General features: G+C 41.7%; 1 protein-coding gene across 1 annotated transcript in view; it reads left to right on the plus strand.

Moving 5' to 3' along the window:
* Positions 1-27,218, plus strand: part of ruvbl1 (RuvB-like AAA ATPase 1) — a 75,266-nt gene that overhangs the window by 16,240 nt on the left and 31,808 nt on the right. The window contains exons 4-7 of the mRNA XM_072581796.1: positions 15,849-16,000; positions 18,098-18,187; positions 19,781-19,930; positions 23,278-23,341. Coding sequence (XP_072437897.1) covers positions 15,849-16,000; positions 18,098-18,187; positions 19,781-19,930; positions 23,278-23,341 — 456 coding nt within the window. The remainder of the gene's footprint in view (positions 1-15,848; positions 16,001-18,097; positions 18,188-19,780; positions 19,931-23,277; positions 23,342-27,218) is intronic.

The raw sequence follows: 27,218 nt of genomic DNA on the forward strand, positions 1-27,218 counted from the left end.
GTTTTCTTCAGTTCTTTTTCTTGCTGAGGATTAGCATCCTGTTACTTCTCTAGGTGGTCTTTTGAATGCTTTACTCATTTCTTGGAGATGTTTAAGGTGTTATTTAATTAGAGCACTAACGTATGATCATCACATCTTCTAATTTGTAGTCTTCTGTATGTGTTTCTTTATTTGTGTTGGTTGCTGTTTTACACCGGTTGAACTCTAGCATCAACTTTACTAAGACCTCTAGATTTCTCTGTTTCTACATGAGCTATTTAACAGCATTCATCTATTATTGCTTGTTTGTTTATCTACCCAGGTATGGTTTTGCAATAAATTTATGTGCTCTTGTTCTGTCTAATTATATATAAAATACCTTGTTCAATTTAGATTGTAATTTCTTTGCAGTTATTTTTCTGACCCAACCGTTCCTCTAAGGTGATGACTTGAGAAGATTTAATCATTGTACTGAATTTCTACATTCAGGTGCTTTATATTAATACCTACAATCTTGTGTCTTAGGTGTCAATGGTTTGTGCCTTGTAACCAACTGTTCGGCATCTCCTGCTGTGGCTCAGAAGCTTTGCTGTTATGATCCCAGCCGATTGTAATTCGGGACAAGTCAGATCTCCGTATGAAACTTAGCTTGATTAAACCATAATTTGTTTGCAATGGTAGGCAGTCACTGGACATATTCACAATAGGCTGCCAATATATTTTTTGAAAAGGAACATCAAGGTTGATTACACATGGTGAAAAACAAAATATTTTATATCAAATACAAACTAATCAAAACAGTCATATTTCAAATGTCATAAAGATTCCATCTTTTTATTCACAGCAACCTTGTCGTCACTCAAGCAACATTTGAAGGGTGACCCATTTTCCCCTTTGAAGTTCCATATTCAGCATGCACAGCTGTACTTGGTTTCTTTCTAAAAAGTTTCTATATGTGCTCAGTGCTGTAATCGCTACTTAATGTCTCCTCTAAGATCTTTAAGTTACAGCTCACTTACTTCCAAATGTGTGATTCTTAAACTCATGCATTCAACAGTTCCATAGGATGTCTATCACTCTGACATCCTAAGAATGAGAATACCGATTTTATACCTGTGGAATTCAGAGGAGAAGTACCTAATGAGAGCAGTGGAGATGGCAAGGACTATTTAATTCTGATTATAAATCACCTTTCTTCTCAAAAATGCAATAGGATTTGGTCTTGATGATCAGGCAGTTAGGGCATGGCTAGTTTTTAAAAATACTGGAATGATTTAAAGAGACTGCTAAGCTGTTAGCACTGAGCTCCTTTTGGGCTCACCAAACACGCTTCTGGAATCTTTAACGCTTTCTGTACCTGGGGCTTTTCTCTTAACTTTTGAACAACCTGAGACTTTCCATCTGCCCAAACCAGTGAGCACTGCCAATCTTAAATGTCTTTTATCCCTGACCTGCTTCTCTCTCTGTTTCAAAGAAATCTGCAACTCCGCAAGATCTCCTTCCAAAGGGAAACTTGTCTATGTCTGTCTCAATACAATCTTGTTGCTAGATCTCAGCCCATTTTATTCCTCTTTTCTATGCTTGCTTTCCAAAACCCTGAAGGGTTCCACCTCAAGGATTTTTAAATGCTTCATTTAAATACATTTAACCAAATGTCCAGACAACGTGACAGCATATTAACAAGTAATCTAAAATGAAAGTGCAATTATTTACACAAATATAGAAATATAAATCAAACCTCAAGCTATACATAGTTCTGAACACTTTCAAACCTAGATTTCCAAATGATGATCTTTCAATCCACATTTGCTGTCGAGCATGACACTGGACGAAAGAACATAGAACATTACAGCGCAGTACAGGCCCTTCAGCCCTTGATGTTGCGCCGACCTGTCATACCAATCTGAAGCCCATCTAACCTACACTATTCCATGTAGGTCCATATGCTTGTCCAATGACGACTTAAATGTACTTAAAGTTGGCGAATCTACTACCGTTGCAGGCGAAGCATTCCATACCCTTACTACTCTCTGAGTAAAGAAACTACCTCTGACATCTGTCCTATATCTATCACCCCTCAATTTAAAGCTATGCCCCCTCGTGCTCGCCGTCCCCATACTTGGAAAAAGGCTCTCCCTGTCCACCCTATCTAACCCTCTGATTATCTTATATGTCTCTATTAAGTCACCTCTCAACCTTCTTCTCTCCAACGAAAACAGCCTCAAGTCCCTCAGCCTTTCCTCGTAAGACCTTCCCTCCATACCAGGTAACATTATAGTAAATCTCCTCTGCACCCTTTCCAAAGCTTCCACGTCCTTCTATAATGCGGTGACCAGAACTGTACACAATACTCCAAGTGCAGCCGCACCAGAGTTTTGTACAGCTGCAGCATAACCTCATGGTTCCAAAACTCTATCCCTCTATTAATAAAAGCTAAAACACTGTATGCCTTTTTGCAAGGTTTGTGAAGGTTTGTCGCTCAGGTTAAGATTTAGGGTGTAGGTTTGCTTGCTGAGCTGTAGGTTTGATATCCAGACGTTTCATTACCTGGCTAGGTAACATCATCACTGGCGACCTCCAAGTGAAGCGAAGCTGTTGTCTCCTGCTTTCTATTTATATGTTTGTCCTGGATGGGGTTCCTGGGGTTTGTGGTGATGTCATTTCCTGTTCGTTTTCTGAGGGGTTGCTAGATAGATCTATGTGCTTGTTTATGGCATTGTGGTTGGAGTGCCAGGCCTCTGGGAATTCTCTGGCATGTCTTTGCTTAGCCTGTCGCAGGATAGATGTGTTGTCCCAGTCGAATTAGGTGGTTTATTTCATCCGTGTGTAGGGCTACAAGGGAGAGAGGGTCGTGTCTTTTTGTGGCTAGCTGGTGTTCATGTATCCTGGTGGCTAACTTTTTCTTCCTGTTTGTCCTACGTAGTGCTTGTGGCAGTCCTTGCATGGAATTTTGTAGATGACGTTGGTTTTGTCCATGGGTTGTACAGGGTCTTGTTAGTTTTTGTTTGAGAGTGTTGGTAGGTTTGTGTGCTACTAGGATTCTGAGGGGTCTTAGTAGTCTGGCTGTCATTTCTGAAACTTCTTTGATGTATGGTAAGGTGGTTAGGGTTTCTGGCTGTGTTTGGTCTGTTTGTCGTGGTTTGTTCTTGAGGAATCTGCGCACTGTATTATTTGAGTATCCGTTCTTCTTGAATACGTTGTATAGGTGGTTCTCCTCTGTTTAGCGTAGTTCATCTGTGCTGCAGTGTGTGGTGGCTCGTTGGAATAGTGTTCTGATACAACTTTGTTTGTGTGTGTTGGGATGGTTGCTGGTGTAGTTCAGTATTTGATCAGCGTTTGTTGGTTTTCTGCATACGCAGGTTTGTAGTTCTCCGTTGACCTTTCTTTCGACTGTGACGTCCAGGAATGCGAGTTTGTTGTTGGTTTCTTCCTCTTTGGTGAACTTTATGCCTGTGAGGGTGTTGTTGATGATGTTAGATGTCTCTTCTATCTTGTTTCGTTTTGTGATGACAAAGGTGTCATCTACGTAGCGGACCCAGATTTTTGGTTTGATGGTTGGTAGGGCTGTTTATTCTAGTCTTTGCATTCCCACTTCTGCTCTGAATCCTGATAGTGGAGAACCTATGGATTGGTTTGTTTGTAGACTATGTTGTTGAAGGTGAAGTGGGTGGTGAGGCACAGGTCCACTCGCTTCATGATGTTTTCGTGACAGCCAGACTACTAAGACCCCTCGGAATCCTAGTAGCACACAAACTCACCAACACTCTCAAACAAAAACTAACAAGACCCTGTACAACCCATGGACAAAACCAACGTCATCTACAAAATTCCACACAAGGACTGCCACAAACACTACGTAGGACAAACAGGAAGAAAGTTAGCCACCAGGATTCATGAACACCAGCTAGCCACAAAAAGACACGACCCTCTCTCCCTTGTAGCCCTACACACGGATGAAAAAAGCCAACAATTCGACTGGGACAACACATCTATCATGCGACAGGCTAAGCAAAGACATGCTAGAGAATTCCGAGAGGCCTGGCGCTCCAACCACAACGCCATAAAGAAACACATAGATCTAGATACCATCTATCAACCCCTCAGAAAACGAGCAGGACATGACATCATCACAAACCCTAGGAACCCCATCCAGGAGAAACGTATAAATAGAAAGCAGGTGACAACAGCTTCGCTTCCCTTGGAGGTTGCCACTGATGATGTTACTTAGCCAGGCAATGAAACATCTGGATATCAAACCTACAGCTCAGCGAGCAAACCTGCACCCTAAACTGTATGCCTTCTTAACAACCCTGTTTTACCCTAGGTCGCAACTTTCAAGGATCTGTGTACATGGACACCGAGATCTCTCTGCTCATCGACACTAGCAAGAATCTTACCATTAGCCCAGTACTGTGCATTCCGGTTACTCCGACCAAAGCGAATCACCTCACACTTGTCCGCATTAAACTCCATTTGCCACCTCTCAGCCCAGCTCTGCAGCTTATCTATGTCTCTCTGTAACCTACAACATCCTTCGTCACTATCCACAACTCCATGGACCTTAGTATTGTCTGCAAATTTACTAACCCACCCTTCTACACCCTCATCCAAGTCATTTATAAAAATGACGAACAGCAGTGGACCCAACACTGACCCTGCGGTACGCCACTAGTAGCTGGACTCCAGAACGAACATTTCCCATCAACCACCACGCTCTGTCTTTCAGCAAGCCAATTACTGATCCAAACTGCTACAGCTTCCACAATTCCATTCCTCCACATTTTGTACAATAGCCGACTGTGGGGAATCTTATCGAGCGCCTTGCTGAAATCTATATACACCATATCAACTGGTTTACTCTCATCTACTTGTTTGGTCACCTTCTCAAAGAACTCAAGGTTTGTGAGGCACGACCTACCCTTCACAAAGCCGTGCTGACTATCCGTAACCAAATTATTCTTTTCTAGATGATTATAAATCCTATTTCTTATAACCTTTTCCAGAACTTTACCAACAACTGAAGTAACGCTAAATGGTCTATAATTACCAAGGTTATCTCTACTCCCCTTCTTGAACAGAGGAACCACATTTGCTATCCTCCAGTCTTCTGGCACTATTCCTGTAGACAATGACGATTTCAAGATCAATGCCAAAGGCTTGGCAATCTCCTCCCTGGCTTCCCAGAGGATCCTAGGATAAATCCCATCCGGCCCAGAGGACTTATCTATTTTCACACTCTGCAGGATTTCTAATACCTCTTCCTTGTGAACCTCAATCCCACCTAGTCTAGTAGCCTGTATCTCAGTATTCTCCTCGACAACATTGTCGTTTTCTGGAGTGAATACTGTCAAAAAATATTCCTTAAGTGCTTCCCCTATCTCGTCTGACTCCACACACAACTTCCCACTACTATCCTTGATTGGCCCTAATCTTACTCTTGTCATTCTTTTATTCCTTAAATACCTATAGAAAGCCTTAGGATTTACCCTGATCCTATCCGCCAACAATTTCTCATGTCTCTTCCTGGCTATTCTGAGCTCTCTCTTTAGGTCTTTCCTGGCTACCTTGTAACCCTCAAGCGCCCTAACTGAGCCTTCACATCTCATCCTAACATAAGCCGCCTTTTTCCTCTTGACCAGAGATTCCACTTTCTTTGTAAATTACAGCTCCCGCACTCTACAGCTTCCTCCCTGCCTGACAGGTACATACTTATCTAGGACACACAGGAGCTTTTCCTTGAATAAGCTCCACATTTCTAATGTGCCCATCCCCTGCAGTTTCCTTCCCCATCCTATGCTTCCTAAATCTTGCCTAACCGCATCATTATTACCTTTCCCCCAGCTGTAACTCTTGCCCAGTGGTATACACCTATCCCTTTCTATCACTAAAGTAAACGTAACATAATTGTGATCACTTTCACGAAAGTGCACACCTACTTCCAAGTCTAACACCTGGCCGGGCTCATTATCCATACCAAATCTAATGTGGCTTCACCCCTTGTTGGCCTGTATACATACTGTGTCAGGAAGCCCTCCTGCATACACTGGATAAAAACTGACCCATCTATAGTACTCGTACTATTGTGTTCCCAGTCAATATTTGGAAAGATGAAGTTCCCCGGTCTTTCTTACTCCTATCGAGAATCATCTTTGCTATCCTTTCCTCTACATCTCTGGAACTATTCGGAGACCTGTAGAAAACTCCCAACAGGGTGACCGCTCCTTTCCTGTTTCTAACCTCAGCCCATACTACCTCAGTTGAGGAGTCCCCAAACATCCTTTCTGCAACTATAATACTGTCCTTGACCGACAATGCCACACCTCCCCCTCTTTTACTATCTTCTCTGTTCTTACTGAAACATCTAAATCCTGGAACCTGCAGCAACCATTCCTGTCCCTGCTCTATCCATGTCTCCGAAATGGCCACAACATCGAAGTCCCAGGTACCAACCCATGCTGCAAGTTCACCCACCTTATTCCGGATGCTCCTGCTGTTGAAGTAGACACACTTCAAGCCAACTTCTTACTTGCCGGTACCATCTTGCATCCCTGAAACATGATTTTGGACCTCCCTACTCTCAACCTTTTCTGTACTCGAACTACAATTTTAATTTCCATCCCCCTGCTGGATTAGTTTAAACCCACCCCAATAGCCTTAGTGAATTTTCCCCCCAGGATATTGGTATCCCGCTGGTTCAGATGAAGAACATCCTGCTTGTAGAGGTCCCACCTACCCCAGAAAGAGCCCCAATTATCTAAGAATCCAAAACCCTCCCTCCTGCACCATCCCTGTAGCTACGTGTTCAACTCCTCTCTCTCCCTACTCCTCGCCTCCCTAGCACGTGGCACGGGCCACAAACCAGAGACAACAACCCTGTTTGTCCTAGCTCTAAGCTTCCTTCCTAGCTCCCTGAATTTCTGCCTTAAATCCCCATCTCTCTTCCTACCTATGTGGACCACGACTTGGGGCTGCGTCCCCTCCCCCTTAAGGATCCCAAAAACATGATCAGAGACATCACTAACCCTGGCACCTGGGAGGCAACACACCAACCGTGTGTGTCTCTCGTCCCCACAGAACCTCCTATCTGTTCCCCTAAGTATGGAGTCCCCAATGACTACTGCTCTACTCCTCTTCCCCCTTCCCTTCTGAGCAGCAGGGACAGACTCTGTGCCAGAGCCCTGTGCCCCATTGCTTTCCCCTGGTAAGTCCCACCCCCCCCCCCCCCCCCCCCCCCCCCCCCCCACCAACAGTATCCAAAACGGTATACTTATTCTGGAGGGGAATGGCTACAGGAGATTCCTGCACTTCCTGTCGGTTCCCTTTCCATCCCCTGACTGTAACCCATCTGCCTTTTTCTTGTACCTGAGGAGTGACTACCTCCCTGTAACTCCTCTCAATAACCCCCTCTGCCTCCCAAAGAAAGTACAGATTTCCTTGTGGATTCTCCTCTTTGGCCAACTGAGCTTTTCATTTCCACTCGATTCTTCCAGTACCCTTCCAATCAGCTTCTAGATGACAAACCACTATCTCTGTTGTCAGTGGTGATGCCACCATCTTGATAACGCACTTGCAAACACTTTGTAGTGGAGGTTTGGGACCCAGGGAGTCATGACAAAATGGCCTGTTCGTCACAGAGATGTTTAGATGGCCGACAGCCAGATACCCAATGAGCATGGCTGAACCAGCATAGCAATGCATATGTGCTGATGGAATAAGCATCCTCCATGACCTCTGCGTTGATTGTGTTGATTATCTTTATTGCCACACTAAGCTGAGGATCTCAGACAGTGAAGGTGGAATTTTAACCTCATTTCTTGATGAGCAGATATGTCCAAGTCTAACCACTGTTGTAGAGTGCACTGAAGACACAAGCTTGATGGACTTTCAGCTTGATGTTCTCAATGTTACAAATGCTATAGAGTTGAAGGCATGTACTGCACCCTTAAGAGAGTGCAAGTTGAAACACTGGCAGACCTGTCATGTGACTCATTGCAGGCACAGAGTATGCTGGATAATTTGAAGATGCAACATTTGAAATGTAGCTCAGATACTGAGTTGTTGGTTGCATTTGAATTGTTGTGCAATCAGTTTAAATTATTCCCCAAGATAGTAAAACCCAATCGAATTTGAGTTTTACTATTTTGACAGCATTAAACCAACGAATTGATCCAATGTTTTGGGGTATAAAAAGCAAGCATTTTGAACAGTTAGCCAGAGACACTGAGAGCACTTAATGTCATAAAGACTGCCCACTGACCATCTCTCTAAAAGGTACCTTTTTCATATGAAACATCCTTGCAGCAGGAGACCGAAGACGATCCAGGGGAAATCTACAGACAGAGGACATTTGACACCCGACAACGACAACTGGTTTTGAAAATTGATTTGCTACAAATTTTATAGGGCTTTACAGGATCAGTATATTGTTAGAGGGTAGGAGGCAGATAAATCAAGACAAAAGGATGCTTACTGAGTAGATAGTTGTTGTTTAATGATCTTTTTGTAGTTAAAGAATAAATGGTTAATTTTTTCTTTTAAATAGTGGAATTTAGATAGTCATCTGTCACTCATACTTTAACAGCTTATGAGGCGAGGTGAGCTTTTCTGTGTGTTTGGTTTAAATTAGCAGAAGGGTTTACCCTGTGTCATAACATAACCTGAATCTTAAACACTTCATATTATTTTGCTGGGAATGTTTAGGAGCAGCGGCGGTGGCTACGGATTGGCTTTTGGTCTCCAAATCTCATAATATGGTGTTAGAAGTATCAAGCTGTATAACTAGTTATGATTTATTTTAAATTGTCTTTTTATTTCTGAGATTGGAGTTGAGGAGCTATAGTATAACAACTGAGTGGTAAGAAATTGATAAGCGAAGTTTTTAACTTGCAAGAGTTAAGCCATAAGTTTGAGAGGAAGTGTCAGCAGCGACCGAGAAGTCCTGGAAATAGAGGAACCTGCAATTGGGAGGGTCAGCAGTAACGGGAGAGTCCAGATGGGAGAGACTGCAATTAGAAAAATCCTGGGATAGAAGCAATCAGGAGGATTAATAAAGTGGAGTGGATCACTTTAATATAGTTCTAGTTGGGTATCATGCCTGTTTTTTAAAAAAAAACAACATGGAATAATTTTAGAACAAAACTCCTGATGCCAATCGCAAGTTTGCGCCCTGTTTCTGTGACTTTGAGATTATTCCTGTAAATAATTAAACCGTAAACTCTTGCTTTATGATGCTTCCAGTTGGTAACTGAAAATTCAAATATCTTTTTAAAAGTTATTAGTCTCTGTCGAGATCATAAGGTTGCTGTTTTACACTTTTATCCAACTTGGATGTAACAACTACAGCTTCTCTGATTGCACATGTTGGTTTTGGGTGACAGGTTGCTAGCAATTGTGGAGTCTCACTATGTGAAGCTATCAATAGCCAGACTGCTCATGTTGCCAATACCTACAGATGCTGGCAAACCTTGGAATGTAATACTTGTCCTCTTCATACTAATGGTCAATCAATTTTTTTCCAGGAATCAAGACCTAATTCTTTGTTGCTGAATGGATTCCTTCCAGTAGAATGGTGTAAATCTGATTTGTGATCATAGCTGATTTATCATCATAGCTGGCCTTTCCCGTTATGTTGTCATGGAAAGAAGAGACCACAATGAGGTCTTTCAACAGACAATCAGTTTTTTTTCCAGCAGCTTTGATTATTCACCACTGTTAGCATGTATTTCCTAATATTGCCTAGACATTATTACAACATATCATAGTCTGCTTTGTTCATGATATTTGTCATACAGTTTCCAGACTGAGAAGATTCAGTTGAGGACATGTCTGTTCTGGAATCGCACTGAGATTAAGAGTAGATGTGTTAATTCAGGATCTGCAGTCTGACAATGGCAACACAGGCAAAAACATATCTCTCACTGCTCAGCTGGGAGGTGTTTCGCGGCTCAGTGGTTAGCACTGCTGCCTGACAACGCCAGCGACCTGGGTTCAATTCCAGCTTCGGGCGACTGTGTGGAGTTTGCACATTTCTCCCAGTGTCTGCGTGGGTTTCCGCCGGGTGCTCTGGTTTCCTCTTGCAGTCCAAAGATGTGCAGGTTAGGTGAATTGGCCATGCTAAATTGTCCATAGTGTTAGGTGCATTAGTCAGAGGGAAATGGGTCTGGGTGGGTTACTCTTCGAAGGGTCAGTGTGGACTTGTTGGGCCGAAGGGCCTGTTTCCACACTGTAGGGAATCTAATCTAATCTAAAAGAAATTAAATACAAGAATTCAAAATAGCACATATGATATAGTAGTTCATTCAGCCCATCAAGCATTTTCTGACATTCAGTAAGATCATGGCTGATCTGTTTGTGTTTTGAGTTCAACATTCTCATTAAACTCTGATAACTCTTCACTTCCCTGCCTAACAAGAATCGAAACACTTTGTCTTAAAAAATATTCTATGAACCTGCCTCTATTGCCTTCTGAGGCAGATAGTTCCAAAGTCATACAGTTCCCTGAGAGAGAAAATCCTCCTCAGCTTTACCCTGTAACAGCAACCCCAAACGTTAAACTGCCCACCTAGTTTGGGACTGACCCACAAGGGGAAACATCTTTTCCATGCCCACCTTGCCAAGGCCATTTCATACTCTTCAAACAAATCACCTGTCACTCCAGTGGATATAAGCCCAGTATCTCCAGCCAATTCTCATAAGACAAACCACTTATTCCAAGTGTAAAGGTCATAGCATTTTATTTGCATCTTTTTTTAAAAATTGTGTCCTGAAATGAGAGAAGAACTGTTGTAAAATTGGGGATCACTGTAACTTGATATTCCATTGTGTTGGAATAGAGTCAAAGGGTTGTGTCCAAATGGAGCTATGATTAGCAACAAATCAGGGATTGATTAGTGGATGAGTGACCAGTTACCAATGACAAAGGTTTTCTGCCAGCTAACAGTTATGTGATTAGTTCCCAGGTAGATGAATAGTTTGGGCTGTGAACAGGAGACAGAAAAGCATTTGGACCACCAACAGTTTAGGAGTACACTCTCTTTATTCTCTACAGTAAACTACTATAAGGTAGAAGAAAACCAGGTTATCTTCCCTTCAAAGAACAGGAGTAAATTTGTTAAACACAACTATTCTTTGACAAAACCATGTTAATGCTTTTTCAGTTATTTTGAATCCTCAGCTATAATCTCTTTAATGACCAATTCTAATCAACCTTGTTAGTTGTGAGTAACATATTGGATATTAATCCAGTGTTAATATAGAGCTTTGTTCTCCTATTTAGTTGTGTACTTTCATGGATTGTTACTATACAGATATTCCTCAACTTTATTCCTAAATCTGTTTTGTAGAAAAAGGAGATAGGATTAAGGAGTCTGCTGTTGCCTTGATGTTAATTTTATGGATGTTATTAAATATATGTACCATATTTGTCCATTTCCAATTCCTTGATATTAGTCATTTTAAGTATTATACCTTTTGTAATAGGGTTAGGTAATTCTGATTCCTAGAGTGTCCTGAAATATCACACTTCCATCTATGTCTTGAAGAGTATTACAATATTTATTTTAACTGACTGCCGGAAATGACAGCTAGACTACTCAGACCTCTTGGCACTATGGTAACCCACAAACCTACTAACACGCTAAAACAGCAGCTATTGAACTTGAAAGACACTATACAGACAACAAGCAAAACAAATATCATTTACAAAATACCGTGCAAGAACTGTAACAAACACTACATTGGACAAACAGGCAAAAAGCTAGCCACCAGGATACATGAACATCAACTAGCCACAAAAAGACGTGACCTGCTATCATTAGTATCCTTATAAAGACATGAGGAAAGACACTACTTCCACTGGGACAACACATCCATTCTAGGACAAGCCAGAGACACGCACAAGAATTCTTAGAAGCATGGCATTCCAACCGGAATGCTAACAACAAACACATTGACTTGGACCCCATTTACCATCCTCTGAGAAAAAGAACAAGAAATTACATCACCACAGGAAATGACACCACCAACCCAAGGGAACCTAAACACATAAATAGAACGCGGGCACTAACACCAATGCTTCACCGGAGTGTCTCTGATGATGTTGCCTGGTATGGTGATGAAACGTCTGAAAACAAACCTTCCAGCTCAGTGAGCGAACTTACATTCACATCCACAATATTTATTTTACATTTTTGGGTCAATTCAGCTGAGATAATGGCATACTGTGATACTGTTATTGGATGAATAATCCAGAAAACCAGGCTAATGCTCTGAGGCACTGCAACAAGTTCCATCAGAGCAGCTGGTGGGATTTAAGTTGAATTAGTAAACCTGGAATATGCAGCTAATAATACTGAGATGAAGGAGCATGCAGCCCTCTGAGTTTTCCATACCATTTAGTGAGGTTGTGGCTGATTTGATCCTCCTCAATAACATGTTCCTGCCTTTCTCTGATAGCCCTTGATTCCTTTACTGATTAAAAATCTGTTTATATCAGCCTACAATAAACTGCTGCAGTGCTCTGACAAAAGAAGATTCATTCTCAGCTCTGGCTTAAATAGCTGATTCGTTTGTTTAACATAGAGTCCACGACTAGAAGCACTATCACATGGATAGACTACTTCTCTGCATCTGGTTTAGTGGTGCTGGAACAGCACAGCAGTTCAGGCAGCATCCAACGAGCAGCGAAATCGACGTTTCGGGCTGCATCTGCCCTGTCAAGCCCCCTGAAAATCTGCATTTCAACAAGATCTCCTCTCTTCTAAACTCCAATAACTGCAAGCCCAACGTATTTAATGATGATTGTAAACACACCGATTGATATCAGTTTCCAATGAGTAACATTAGAGTGTGTATTCGTAGGCCAGACTCTGCACAGGAGCTTGGCCATGGGTTTCCTAATACTCTGAGACAGAATGTGGCCAAGCCCTTGCTCCATAGTGATGTCTGAATCACCCCAACAAAGTAACAGCAGTGTTGACCCATTTTTTTGAGAAAAATAAAGTTGTTGACTTTCCCTGCCCTTTATGTAGCTGTCAAATTAAAAACTCATGGAGAAATAAAAGGAGAGAAGCCCACAATGTTTCCTTGAAGTGATGATGTGTCCTGTCAGAGGTTTCAGTAATTCAAGCTTGCAGATGAAACTGTTGTCAGCATTGTTGTCAGGTTGAGAGATAAAAGGAGTGCAGTTAAATCGCTCATACAGCCAGCCTCATTGATGGGTTAGTGCATATTCTGAATGTCAGGATGGAGGAACTTTGCGAACAAATAACACACCTACTGAAAGATTGAGATGTTTTAGTGGTGCATCTTTCTGCCACTTTCAACCTCTGATCCACCTGGTTCGGACTAAATCCAGCTGTAAAGCCAATCTCCTAACTTTATCCAAAGATGCCTGAAATAAAATCAGTGTTTCATAAGAGGTTATAAAAATGTGGTTGCCATAAAACTGGCTGCCCACAAAAGTCTTTGATAATTAAATCTGTAAGAAGCTTTTCATAGTTTTCTTCTACTCACACCGCAGTTTCTTTGAAAGCATCTCGTCCAACGTCGCAATCAGGCGAAAGTTTACAAACTAAAAATCCCAGTCCTCACTACCATTCTAGGCAATGAAGCTAGCTATTGGGAGTGTTAACAGGACACAATATCATTGATAGAATAAAAACCCAGCTTGGTCCAGCCTTTATATAAAATCTAAATGAAATACTGATTAGTAATTGATCTCTAGTTGGTCGTCATTTTGTTTCAGGTCCTGAGTCTGAATGGTGCGGGACTGAGTTTCCTTAACTGTTGGGTGAGACTATTGATGTAACTGATCATAGTCCAGCAGATAGACCTGAAAAATCAGCAGGATTGTGATGCACTGGGTCTTCTGTGAAATAGTGACTTTACACCATGCCCATGTATGACACGGGATTTATCTACTCTTTAAAACTTTTCAGTGCCACAAGGAGCAATATAAAACTAGAGGCAGGTATGCCTGGTGCTGTAAGATGTGCTACCCTCTAGACAAATCATCAATGATCCAAGCTTGAGAAACAGCAACATCCCAAAGTGAGGGTAGAATTTTGTTGAATTAGAACCTTTATCTCAGGAAAAGGGATATATATATCATCCTGCCATTCATGTCAGCAAAGTGACTTCTGGCTGCAGGGGATATGTTGAGAAGAGGATTACTGTATAGTACCCTGAAAGGAAATCATTTAGCATTCTTTTTTACTTTTTTAAACAAGGGGTATATTTGGTAGAATTTAGAAAATAACAGTCCACATTATGGATGTCCCATAATTTGAACACACCTTAATCATTTGAATTTACTGGAAATAATATCATCCACTACAACAGACCAAGACACATAAATAGAAAACGGGACAGAACACCAGTGCTTCACCTGAGGATCACTGATGATGTTACCTAACATGGTGACAAGATGTCTAAAAACAAATCTGCCAGCTCAGTGAGCAAACTTACAACTTGATCATTTACATTCTCCTCCAGTACATTGGCCACAGTATGCACTATGTACAAGATGCACTGCAGTACTTCACTAAGGCTCTTTTGACTGCATCTTCTAAACCAACACTCTTTGCTGAGAGCAAGAGCAACCGACATAAGAAATGTGACCAGCTGCAAGTTCCCATATCCTGACATGGAACTATAACGCAATTCCTTCATTGTAGCTGAATCAAAATTCTGGAACTCCCTTTCTGACAGCTTGGCGGCTCTACCATTACCAAGTGAACTGTGTCAGTTCAAGAAAGTAGCTCATCATCACCACCTCAAGAGCAATTGGAGATTGGTAACAAATGTTGTCAACAATGTTTATGTCCCAAGAGATAATAAAAGAATATTGCTGCTGTTAATCTAGGATGAGGTAGCTCCACATGGGACCTCGGAGCAAAGTTTCCAGGCCTTGATAACCAGTGCCTTCAACAACTGACCTTCTCAGCAGACCGTTAGCTGGCAAGGTTCTCATTATGGTGCTGTTTGATTTCATGGGCAGTTACATTTCTTGAGTGAAGTGAAATTGCTTTGATAGCATTTAGGACTGATATGTTTTTGTTTTGGTACCTATAGAAGATTGAAAGTACTGTGTTCATCTCATGCAGCTCAATGTAGTCTCACTGTCAACCATTTCCTATTCAATTTGATAGCAAATGTGTTAAAAATATTAATATTCATCAACAGCAAATCCTGTTTTATGTGGAGCACAAAGACCCTTGACTTCCAATGTTTAGCATCTCTTTCTCAGAGCTTTTACTGGATGGAGAAAGTGAGGACTGCAGATTAGAGCTTAAAAACGTGTTGCTGGAAAAGCACAGCAGGTCAGGCAGCATCAAAGGAACAGGACAATCAACATTTCGGGGATAAGCCCTTCTTCAGGAAATCATGCCCGAAACGTCAGTTCTCCTGCTCCTTTGCTGCCTGACCTGCTGCACTTTTCCAGCAACACAGTTTTCAGCTCTGATCTCCAGCAAGTGCAGTCCTCACTTTCTCCTACTTGATTTTAACCTACTGCGAATCCTCTTGCAAGGATGCCTACCTTGAAGAAGCTCTCCTCCTCCCTCTACACTCATTCCTGAAGAAGGGCTTATGCCGGAAACGTCGATTCTCCTGCTCCTTTGATGCTGCCTGACCTGCGCTTTTCCAGCAACACATTTTTAAGCTTTTACTGGATGACCAACTTGATAATGACTCTTGTATTTGTGCTGGACTGCTTTCCAAGAATTGCAAAACTTTTGGAAGCAACAATTCTGTAGTTATGAGAAACGTTTGTGGAGCTAAGACGTTTTGTGGTTATTTTTGTTTTCTTCCCTTGCCCCAACATTTGCGTGATTTATTGACTGCAATTAACATTTCAAATATTTTTACAGGCTTAAGGATAAAAGAAACAAAGGAGGTTTATGAAGGCGAGGTCACAGAGCTGACCCCTTGTGAGACGGAGAATCCCATGGGTGGTTATGGAAAGACAATTAGCCATGTTATCATTGGGCTAAAGACAGCAAAAGGCACCAAGCAGCTGAAGGTATGGAAAATTTTATGTATATTTTCATCATGCTAAAACAAGAGAGCTGCTCTGTATTTTCGGCAGAAGATAATATTTGGGAAAGAGACCATATAATATTTTCTGATGTGTATATATATCAACTTTGAAACTGTCACCAACCTGGGATGCAATCCATAAAGTATATCACAGCGCTGAAACTCCAGGCTACAGATGAGAGCACAGTATTATTGAGCGATGTTTCTAAACCAGTTAACAGGATTCTGAAATCTGCACACTGTATGGCATGGATTTGGTGTTGCTGAGCTTAACTATCATTATTAGTGTTTGTCTTTGTGTACTAGGGTTGTGTCTGGAGCAATGTTTTGAGCTGTATAAGTCTAAGGTGTAATATTGATGGGTACAGATCTGATGACAGAAATTGAAAGATAGAACTAGGAGTGGAACACCAGAAGTTTGTGGGCAAAGCTGTTGCCTTGTAATTTCATAGGAAGATGGATGAAGAAGATTTTCTTTAAATCCAAGAAAAAATATTTAAAGCTAGACCAACAAAGCCAAATTTTATTTAGATAGTCATTGTATTTTAATTGTAAACAGGTTAAATTGTAGAATTTAATTGGCTCCAAATACTGCCTAATGTTAATATATTTTCAAAAAACAGAATTTGACTTATTTTTTACCAAAAGTCAATTGTCCTTAGCCATATTCAAATGGACTATACGTTGAGTTCAAACATAATGAGTACCTTGTTCTTATTTAAACAGATTAACCTTTAACTATCAGAAGCCGTCTGTTTCTGATATTGACTGAGACTTGAGCTTTCCTGGCCATTGCTTCCATTGATCAGTAGCTTAAGTGATGGATCACAGTCTTGTGTACAGAACACCACAAAAGTTGCAAAAATCAATTAGCTGCCATCAGTTGATGGCAAACTTGGGAACTTTAATATGAGTAACTTTAAATTCCTATGAATGGATCAATAGATATATTTTAAGTTAAGCTACTCGTACTTGGCTATGTTTTTTCTTTCCAAACCTTCCTGCCTTACACTGCTTTCTGGAAAATGCTGACCCTGGTGAGGGTGCAGGAGTAGCCATTCTTTGTGTGTAAGCCTAGACACTGTTTCCAGATTATTTGACCACAGCACAATGTTTGAGCACATAATTTTCAGAGAATGCCCAAGAATGATGACCAGAATGAATTCTGGCTTTTCTATACTCAGCTACAAAATGCAATATGAACTGAGGTGTCACGTACCTCAGAACAGAATGTGGATTGACCACTGGGCCGTTCTGTTCTGAGTGATTCAATAATGTGTCTCTGCTTTAGTCTCTCTAATTAATACGCCATATCCCTCCCAACAATTCTTATCCATGTTCTTGTCCAAACATGTTTTAAACATTGTAACTGTACCTGCATCCACCACTTCCTCTAAGTTCAATTCCACACACTAAGCGCACTCTGTTTAAAAAAACTTGCCCCTCACGTCTCTTTTAAACCTTTCTCCTTTCACCTTAAAAATATGTCTCCTAGCCTTGAAATCCCCATCCTAGGGAAAAGATATCTGCCATTCACCTTATCTAAAAACCTCACGATTTTATATGTCTCTATAAAGTGTTCCCTCAACTTCCTATATTCCAGTGAAAAATGTCCCAGCATATACAGCCTCTCCTTATAACTTAAATCCTCCATTCCTTGCAATATTCTGGTAGATTTCTTTTGAGCCCTCTCCAGCTTAATGATAAATCAGAACTGGATAGAGTACTCCAGATCAGGCCTCATCAACGTCCTGTACATCCTCAACATAACATCCAAACTCCTGTACTCAAGTCTGAATAATGATGGCAAACGTGCTAAACGCCTTCTTACCCATCCTGTCTATATGTGATGTATACTTCAAAGAATTTTGTACCTGAACTCCTAGGTCTCTATTCTACAATAGTACCCAAGGCCCTTCTTTTAATTGTATAAGTCCTGCCTTGTTTGTTTTTAGCAAATGCAGTACCTCCATAAGGATAAGTTTTATGTAAAATTAAGGATAACTCTTTTATTGCATTGTTTTTTATTTTGAGCATATCTTTTCACTGTACTTCTCATGCGAATTACTGTGTTTTTCAGCTTGATCCTAGTATTTATGAGAGCCTGCAGAAGGAACGTGTTGAAGTCGGTGACGTGATTTACATTGAAGCAAACAGTGGGGCTGTGAAGGTAGAGTTTCTAAATGGTTTCCAATCTGTACCTGAGGCCACGTTGTTGACAAGGGACTAAATCTGTTGTTAAGTATTTACATGGTAATTTCACCACAAGGTTAAGGGGGTATTTATCTGCCCTCTGATATTCTTGTTGATTGGAGGGAGAAAGTTGGCGATCAAGCTCTGGTTTTTGCTTTGGAAAAGGTTAGGGCATTTTTGTTTGTTTTTAAAGAGGCATGAAAATGGGCAATAGGTATCAATGTTACAAACCTAACTAAAGAATAAATGTGTGTTGGACAGTTGATGAAGGTTGTTAACTCGGTTATCTGCACTGACTCCAGTTTAAGGTATGAGCATTAACTTAGCTGGAGTGCAAACAAGAGGGCAAACCATAGATTTTTTTGGGACATTTAATTCCCCAGTTAATTCCAGAGAGAAATAATGAAAAATCTGGCCTTTATCGAAGGATAGCAGTATAAGAGCCAAGTGGTTTGAAGGGTTGTGGGAAATAAAGTGTCTTTAAGTTCTTAGCCAGCACAAATGAAATATAAATTTCCTAATTGTATTGTTCTGTTAATATCCAAATGTAATATTTTAAGTAGTGATCGTATGGCTCAGGTGGTTAAACCTATTTTCCAGTCATCTTTCCTGAGCTGCAGAAAATTATTATAATACAGGGAGAGGCTGGGAATGAAAAACGGAAGATTTTGATGCTCTATAACATTCCTACTTATAAAGTTGTTTTCAAAGAATTGTTTCCTTGATGGCACATGATAAAGGAATGAGTAACCCAAAGTCCCAAGTTCAATTTCTGGTCAGTACTGGTCTCAGGAAGGGAGTGTTTGAGGTGCTAAATTTAGCTTCAGTGCCTCTGGGAAAGAGACAGAGTTGTGGCCAGAATTATTGTCCTTGATTGCCATGCAATGATTCCTGTTGAAAAAATGCATATGTATGGATATAAGTTAAAGAGCAAATTTAGCTTGACCATGATGCGCAACGCTGAATATTCTTTTTATTTAGCATGTGAAAAATGCTTGAAGGGATAGGACTTAAGGGGCCCACAATGTAGCAGGGATCATTGCCTTTACGAGAGTGCAGGAAAGGAGAGAATTGGCAAAGAGAAACTTTAATAACCTAAACTTAATTGCCTACTCTTTATTTTCAACATTGATTTAAGTCATGCATAGATTAAAAATATTCTTAAATGAATAAGAAAGTCTGCTGTATTCTTTATCAGGGCAAGTTATCACTTGCTGGGCCACCAACTACAAAGACTTCATGTTCAGTGAACTACAGTTAACATTATCTGTTGCATCAGGTTCTTTAGTAAAAAGAGCAAACTTAGAGGTAGCATTATCTAAGGAGAAGAAGAAAGCTGACTTACTGGGAAGCTAACTTGTTTCAGCAAGGGTAAGGATGGGCAGGTGGGCTGGCTTTGCTTGCTAAATGAGAGCGAGAGAGTTGCAATGTGTTGACTAAAGCCTGACAATGCCATAATTGTGTATTGGGTGCCCTCCCTGCTCCATTGCCTGTCTCTCAGTCTGAAGTCTGGCAGGTAAGCTGACAGCACACCTGTTTTATTCCTGCTCATCCTGGACTTTCTTCACAGAGGCAGGGCAGGTGTGATACATATGCCACGGAATTTGACCTTGAAGCTGAAGAGTACGTTCCCTTGCCAAAGGGTGATGTCCACAAGAAGAAAGAGATCATACAGGATGTGACTCTGCATGATCTAGATGTAGCGAACGCAAGACCTCAGGTAATAAGCAGAGCTTGTGACCCTTAGTCACTTAACATAAAAGCGAAAAGCAAACAAAAGTTTGAACGTGAAATTTGAAAATGCTTGAATTAGCAAATGCATTATTGTTAAAATAGTACTGAAGTTAAACATTTTCACTTGCACCTGTACTTCTTATATCAAAACAACCCAAGTGCTTTCATGCAATTAACTTCTGTTAGGTTAGTACTTTTGTTTTTAAAAAAAACTCTAATGGATCAGCCTTTCTGCCTAGCAGGTTTTCCCGAATGCTGCTAATCCAGTGATTGGTCAGTGAGGAACATGGGGCTTGGGAGTAAAGGAAAGCCATTTGGCCCTTTGATCCTAGTCCACTATTCAGTGTGATAGTGTCTGATCTGATTGTGATAGTCCTTCACTCCCTTATCTGTCAAAAATCTGCCTTGAAAACCTTGAATGTCCTCCACTGTTTTCAGAGGAATAGTGTTGCATGTTTTGAAAAAAGGTGACTAAAACTGTACACTGTAGACCAGATGTGGTCTCTCCAAAGCACTTTACAGCTCTGACAAAATTTCCCTTAACCTGTTTCATGCGCAACAATAGGCGATATTCCATTTACCTTCCTAATCACTTGCTGTGCCTGCAAACGTTTGGTAATTCATGTACCAGTGCAACCAGATCATTATTTACCCCCCAACCTTTTTGCAGTCTCTCTCCGTTTAAGTAGTACACTGTTTCTGTTCTTCTTGCCAAGGTGGGCATGTTCATTTTTCTGAGATCGTAAACTATTTGCCAATTTTTTTCCCATTTGCTTAACTTTTCTGTATTCATTTACAGACTTTCTGCCTGCTCCTGCCCATGTATACTCTTACCTAGCTTGGCATCACTGGCAGATTTAACTACCATATATTGGTCCTCATCAACATCTGCATATAGGTTGTGAAAAGATTATGTCACTGATCCTTGTGACATTCTCTGGCTATAGTTTGCCAACTCATTAAAAAGGCACATTTATTTTTATTCCCTGCTTCTGATTCACTAATCAACCTTTTGTACTCTTTCATCTTAACTGCCATTGCTGTTTTTGTTATCTCCTCAGTACCTTCCTGCCACTAACTGTTTACCTCCTTTCTTTCACTTTGATTTTACAACATCTCTTATATGAACCCTCATCCCACTATTTAATCTTACACATTCTCCAGCACTATTGTTATGATTTACAAGAAAACTGGTTGCAGCATGGCTCAGATGAAGCCTGACCCAAAGGTATAGTCGCCACTTTCCCCATTACCCTATGTTGACTCAAAATCTTGGAAGCTCCTCTCCCTGGAGTCTTGTGTAGGGTTTTGGTATCTTTATCTGAGGAAGGATGTTTTGACTTTAGAGGGAGTGCAGCACAACTTTACAAGACTGATTTCTGGAAGGCAGAACTGATGTATGAAGAGAGATTTGATCAATGAAAACTGTAGTCAGTGGAGTTAAGAAAAATGAAGAGGAATCTCATAGCTTTCTATAAAATTCTAATGGGACTAGACAAGGTAAACATAGGAAGGATGTTGATAATGGCTGGGGAGTCCAGACCAGAGGTCCCATTCTAAGTATATGGTGTACGCCGTTTAGGGCAGAGATGAGAAATTTCATCATCCAGAGAGTGGTGAGCCTCTGGAATTCTTTACCACAGAAATTTACGCCAAAAATTTGAATTGGCTAAAGGATCAAAAGGTATGGGAAGAATGCGGAGACAAGATACTCAGCTGGATGATCAGCCATGATCATATTGAATGGCAGAGCAGGCTCCCATTTTCTATGTTTCTAACAGCATTGTGCGTGTGCCTATACCAAATAGACTGCAGCAGTTCAAGAAGGTTCCATGCCACTACCTTCTCAAAGGCAAGTAGGGATGGACAACACCTGTTGGCCTAGCCAGAATTTTTTAAAAATCACAGTTGAGCATATGGTGATTACCTCATATTCCAGCAAAACACTGAGTTACTTTTGGGGCTAATACAGGAGGAACCACCAGAGTTTGAAATTGTGAAGAGAAAGGGAGGTAGTTTAGTACATTGACAGTATTGTGGCAATTAAATGACCAAAGACTAGACAGTTAAGATTATGAAGGTCTTAGAAGTAAATTGGGCAATACCTTTACAATGGCACATGTCGAAAGGATCAAGGTAGGTGGTACTAGTAAGGAATGCTAATAAGTGGTCAAATTTAGGGTGTCCATGTTTATATAGAGGTTATGAGGAGAGTGAAAGGCTGAAGAAGGGCTTATGCCCGAAACGTCGATTCTTCTGCTCCTTGGATGCTGCCTGACCTGCTGCGCTTTTCCAGCAACACAATTTTCAGCTCTGATCTCCAGCATCTGCAGTCCTCACTTTCTCCTAGTTGAGGGGAGAGTGTTGAGGAGCGAGTACAGTAGGTTGAGGTGGAAAGAGAAACCACCTTGGATTAAGAGGGCTGTGCAAAAGAATGTAGTGAGAAATCTTGGTGAGAAACTCCAGTTTGGGCTTGGGAAACAGTAGAGAATGAAGAAATTAAATATAGTGGGGTGCTCATGGGAGTCTTGAATAAGAAGAGGCCCTGTTTAAGAGAGCTAAAGAGTAGGGAAGTTATGCTAGCACTATATAAAAGTTGGCCACAACTAAAGTATTGTGTGCAGTTCTGGAATCCACCTTTTTTGGAGGGATGTGATTGCACTGGAGTGGATGCAGAGGAGATTTACCAGGATGTTGCCTGGTCAAGAGAATTGTAGTTAGGATAGACTGGGGTTGTTTGTTTTTTTAGAGCAGAGAAGAAAGATGGGGGCATTGAAATGTATAAAACGATATGGATGTAGATAAGAGTAGACAAGAAGGAGCATTTCCCTCATGGAGTGATTAATGATCGGGAAACATAGGTAAGGGGCAGGGGTTGTGGAGGAGATGTGAGGAAAAATGTTTTCACCCAGAGGCTGGTAGGAATCTGGATCTTGCTGCTTATAAGGGTGGGAGAGGCAGAAACTCTCAACATTTAAAAATGCATGCCAGGGGCTAGAAAATGGAATCCGCTTAGGTGCTTGTTTTTGACCAGCCCAGGCTCAATGAGCCGAAGGGCCTTTTTCTCTCTGACTCTAATCTGATAAGTGACTAAAGTAAAAGGTGGTTGGACTGTCTGTATATTAATCTTATGCAGTACATTTTCAAATCATTGTTTAGACAGCATGTATAAAGGTAATCTTGTAATACCAAGTTTTTTTTTAAGATTTTCAGTTTGTGAATTTTACCGTTTTAACTCTGATGTAAATATTCCACGTTCAAACCCACACTTGGGTGTGACATTGGGATACCTACACTAAACTGAGTTTCATTCTTTAACGTCTGTTGATCCAGGGAGGTCAAGACATCCTGTCCATGATGGGTCAGCTAATGAAACCAAAGAAGACTGAAATTACAGGTACATCTCTCAGCAAATGTTAAACACTGCGCTAAACTTAGGCTGCAGTTCTGTAGATCCAAACGCGCACACAGTCCCTGACCATTTGATTACAGTGTCCTTTTTTTGAAGGTTTCAAATAGACATGCAATTCACCATATGATATCTTGGAGATCCTGATAAAAGCTTAAAATCAGGAGTATTTTGATTGTGCCGTTTATGTTTATGTTTAAAAAATTACTAAATCTAAGTGCCCTTTATTCTGACAATGATCTATTGTGTGTTTTGACAGTGCATAATGAGCACAGGTTTATCATTTCTTCATTTTTTTAAAATGAGAATGGTGCTGGAAAAGCACAGCGGGTCAGGCAGCATCCGAGGAGCAGGAAAATCGACGTTTCAGGCATAAGCCCTTCATCAGGAATGAGGCTCGTGAGCCAGGAGTGCTGAGAGATAAATGGGAGGGGGGTGGGGCCTGGGATAAGGTAGCTGAGAATGTGAAAGGTAGATGAAGGTGGGGAAGAAGGTGATAGGTAAGAGAGGGAGGGTGGAGCGGATAGGTAGGAGAGGAGGGTGGAGCGGATGGTAGGAGAGGGGGGTGGAGGGGATAGGTAGGAGAGGAGGGTGGAGGGGATAGGTAGGAGAGGAGGGTGGAGCGGATGGGTAGGAGGGGGGGGTGGAGGGGATGGGTAGGAGAGGGGGGTGGAGGGGATGGGTAGGAGAGGGGGTGGAGGGGATAGGTAGGAGAGGGGGGTGGAGGGGATAGGTAGGAGGGGGGGTGGAGGGGATAGGTAGGAGAGGGGGGTGGAGGGGATGGGTAGGAGAGGGGGGTGGAGGGGATAGGTAGGTGGGGAGGGTGGAGCGGATAGGTAGGAGGGGGAGGGTGGAGGGGATAGGTAGGAGGGGGAGGGTGGAGGGGATAGGTAGGAGAGGGAGGGTGGAGGGGATAGGTAGGAGAGGGAGGGTGGAGCGGATAGGTAGGAGGGGGAGGGTGGAGGGGATAGGTAGGTGGGGAGGGTGGATCGGATAGGTAGGAGAGGGGGGTGGAGGGGATGGTTGGAGAGGGAGGGTGGAGCGGATAGGTAGGAGGGGGAGGGTGGAGCGGATAGGTAGGAGGGGGAGGGTGGAGGGGATAGGTAGGAGGGGGAGGGTGGAGGGGATAGGTAGGAGAGGGAGGGTGGAGGGGATAGGTAGGAGAGGGAGGGTGGAGCGGATAGGTAGGAGGGGGAGGGTGGAGGGGATAGGTAGGAGAGGGAGGGTGGAGCGGATGGTAGGAGTAGGGGGTGAAGCACATCTCCAGCATCTGCAGTAAATACCACACTCTCAACTTTGATCTCCAGCATCTGCAGTCCTCACTTTCTCCTCATTCTTAAAAAAATGTTCTAGTGCAGAAATATGGACTGTTGAGAAAAGACCAAGAACTGATGGAAATTTCTATGCTTGGCTCGGCCACGCTAGTGTGAAGTGATTTGTATTTTAGTAGATTGTCACAAAATTAGGAGCACAATTTTCAGATTTGTATTTCTTTTCAACAGTAGAGATATGTACGTACCAATTGCTATGTCCATTAGTAGCTGAGGGCTGGCTGAAAGCTGTTTAGCCCATCAAAGATTGTCATCTAGCATTCTGAATGCCTCAAGTCTTTGACACTATTAGCTTACTGCATAAGATTATTCCAAACCTTTAACTCTTAGTAAAGAATTGTTAATATCAAATTTAAATGTACTTTGCACTTATTTTAATTTACACTCTACTGTTCTGATTTGCTTTGAAGTAATATTAGAATCCTGGAAGTTACAGCACAGGACATCACTCAGCCCATTGTGTATGTGGCAAAAATGTTAGCATTTCAATTGAAGCAATCTTCTCCAATCCCTTTTCCTTGTACCGTTTTATTCTCTTCCTTTTCAAGTATAGAGGAACCTCGATTATCCGAAGGACATGGGCGGGAGGTATTTTGTTCGTTTAATCGAATGCTGGATAACATAGTTTCGCCAAGCGTCGGGACCTTGCGATCTTGCCGGAGAATCTGATATTCAGGCGATCAGTGCAGGATAATCGCAGTTCCTCTGTACTTATCTATTACCCTTTATTAGATATGACATAGATTCTTCTTCAGTAACCACTTGTGGCAAAGTTTTTTAAGATCTACTATTGTGCTTCTAACTTTCTGTTTCTAAGCAATCTTTTAATATCTGGATGAAGATCTCCATCACCACCACTTGGCTGTAGAATCTCAGCTTCTCCAATCCATCTTCACAAACTGTCCTTTTGCATTTGGGATAAATCTAATTGGCCTTCAAAAATGGTGGCTAAGCACCGTTATCACAAGTCCTGCTACTGACCACAGCAACTATTCTCATTCCAGTTGTGGAAAGGGCAGAGGTGGGCTGCATTTCACACATGGTGCACTTCTTCGAGCCAGGTGCCCAAATAAATCAGCTGCTTCCTATGATTTTGATGTCACGGGAGTCTGAAATGTGATCTACACAGATTAGACCTACTAGGAGCAGGTGTAAGCTTTGTACACCTGTTTGGATATCCACAGTCATCACTCTTTGTCTCTGGCTCTGAGCACCTTTATAATGTATTCCACAAGCTCCTCCTCCCCCTCTGTCTACATCCTAAATGATTCAAGTTTCCAACTTTTTTTTTCCCCATCTGAAGAAGTCATATTGGAGTCAACATTAACTCTGGTCCTCTGTCCACAAGTGCTGCTACACCTGCTGAGTTTCTCGCGCACTTTCTGTTTTTGTTTCAGATTTCCAGCCCTTCCACTATCTTGCTTTTACATCGATATTGAAGTTGCGCCATGAATTTGAATATATGGAAGTATATAGTTCAAGAGATGTAAATGTAATAATTTTTTAATGAATTTCTTTTCAACATGAACTGTTTAATAGGCATTTAAAACTTCATTTAATCTCTACACGTGCAAAGGGTGGTGGTTTGGGGGAAGTATTTTGACATTAGTTGGTATTAGGTTGGCACAGGGGCTATAAACCAGAATGGGGGATTTGTTGAGGAATATAGATTGAAATGGAAGATATCAGATTTATAGGGTTGGGAGGGTTGTTTTTCAGACTGTAGGCCTGTGACCACTGGAGTGCCACAAGGATCAGTGCTGCATAATCTACTTTTTGTCATTTACATAAATGATTTGGATGCGAGCATAAGAGGTACAGTTAGTAAGTTTGCAGATGATACCAAAATTGGAGGTGTAATGGACAGTGAAGAGGGTTACCTCAGATTACAACAGGATCTGGACCAGATGGGCCAATGGGGGAACTGGCAGATGGAGTTTAATTCAGATAAATGTGAGGTGCTGCATTTTGGGAAAGCAATTCTTAGCAGGACTTCTACACTTAATGGTAAGGTCCTAGGGAATGTTTCTGAACAAAGAGACCTTGGAGTGCAGGTTCATAGCTCCTTGAAAGTGGAGTCGCAGGTAGATAGGATAGTGAAGAAAGCGTTTGGTATGCTTTCCCTTATTGGTCAGAGTATTGAGTACAGGAGTTGGGAGTCATGTTGCTGCTGTACAGGACATTGGTTAGGCCACTGTTGGAATATTGTGTTTTAATTCTGGTCTCCTTCCTATTGGAAAGATGTTGTGAAACTTGAAAGGGTTCAGAAAAGATTTACGAAGATGTTGCCAGGGTTGGTGGATTTGAGCTATAGGGAGAGGCTGAACAGGCTGGTGCTGTTTTCCCTGGAGCGTTGGAGGCTGAGGCGTGACCTTATAGAGATTTACAAAATTATGAGAGGCGTGGATAGGATAAATAGGCCAAGTCTTTTCCCCCTGGGGTGGGGGAGTCCAGAACTAGAGGGTATAGATTTAGGGTGAGAGGGCAAAGATATAAAAGAGACCTAAGGGGCAACTTTTTCACACACAGGGTGG

Source organism: Chiloscyllium punctatum, chromosome 12 (genome assembly GCF_047496795.1).
Source record: "Chiloscyllium punctatum isolate Juve2018m chromosome 12, sChiPun1.3, whole genome shotgun sequence".
Lineage (NCBI taxonomy): Eukaryota > Metazoa > Chordata > Chondrichthyes > Orectolobiformes > Hemiscylliidae > Chiloscyllium > Chiloscyllium punctatum.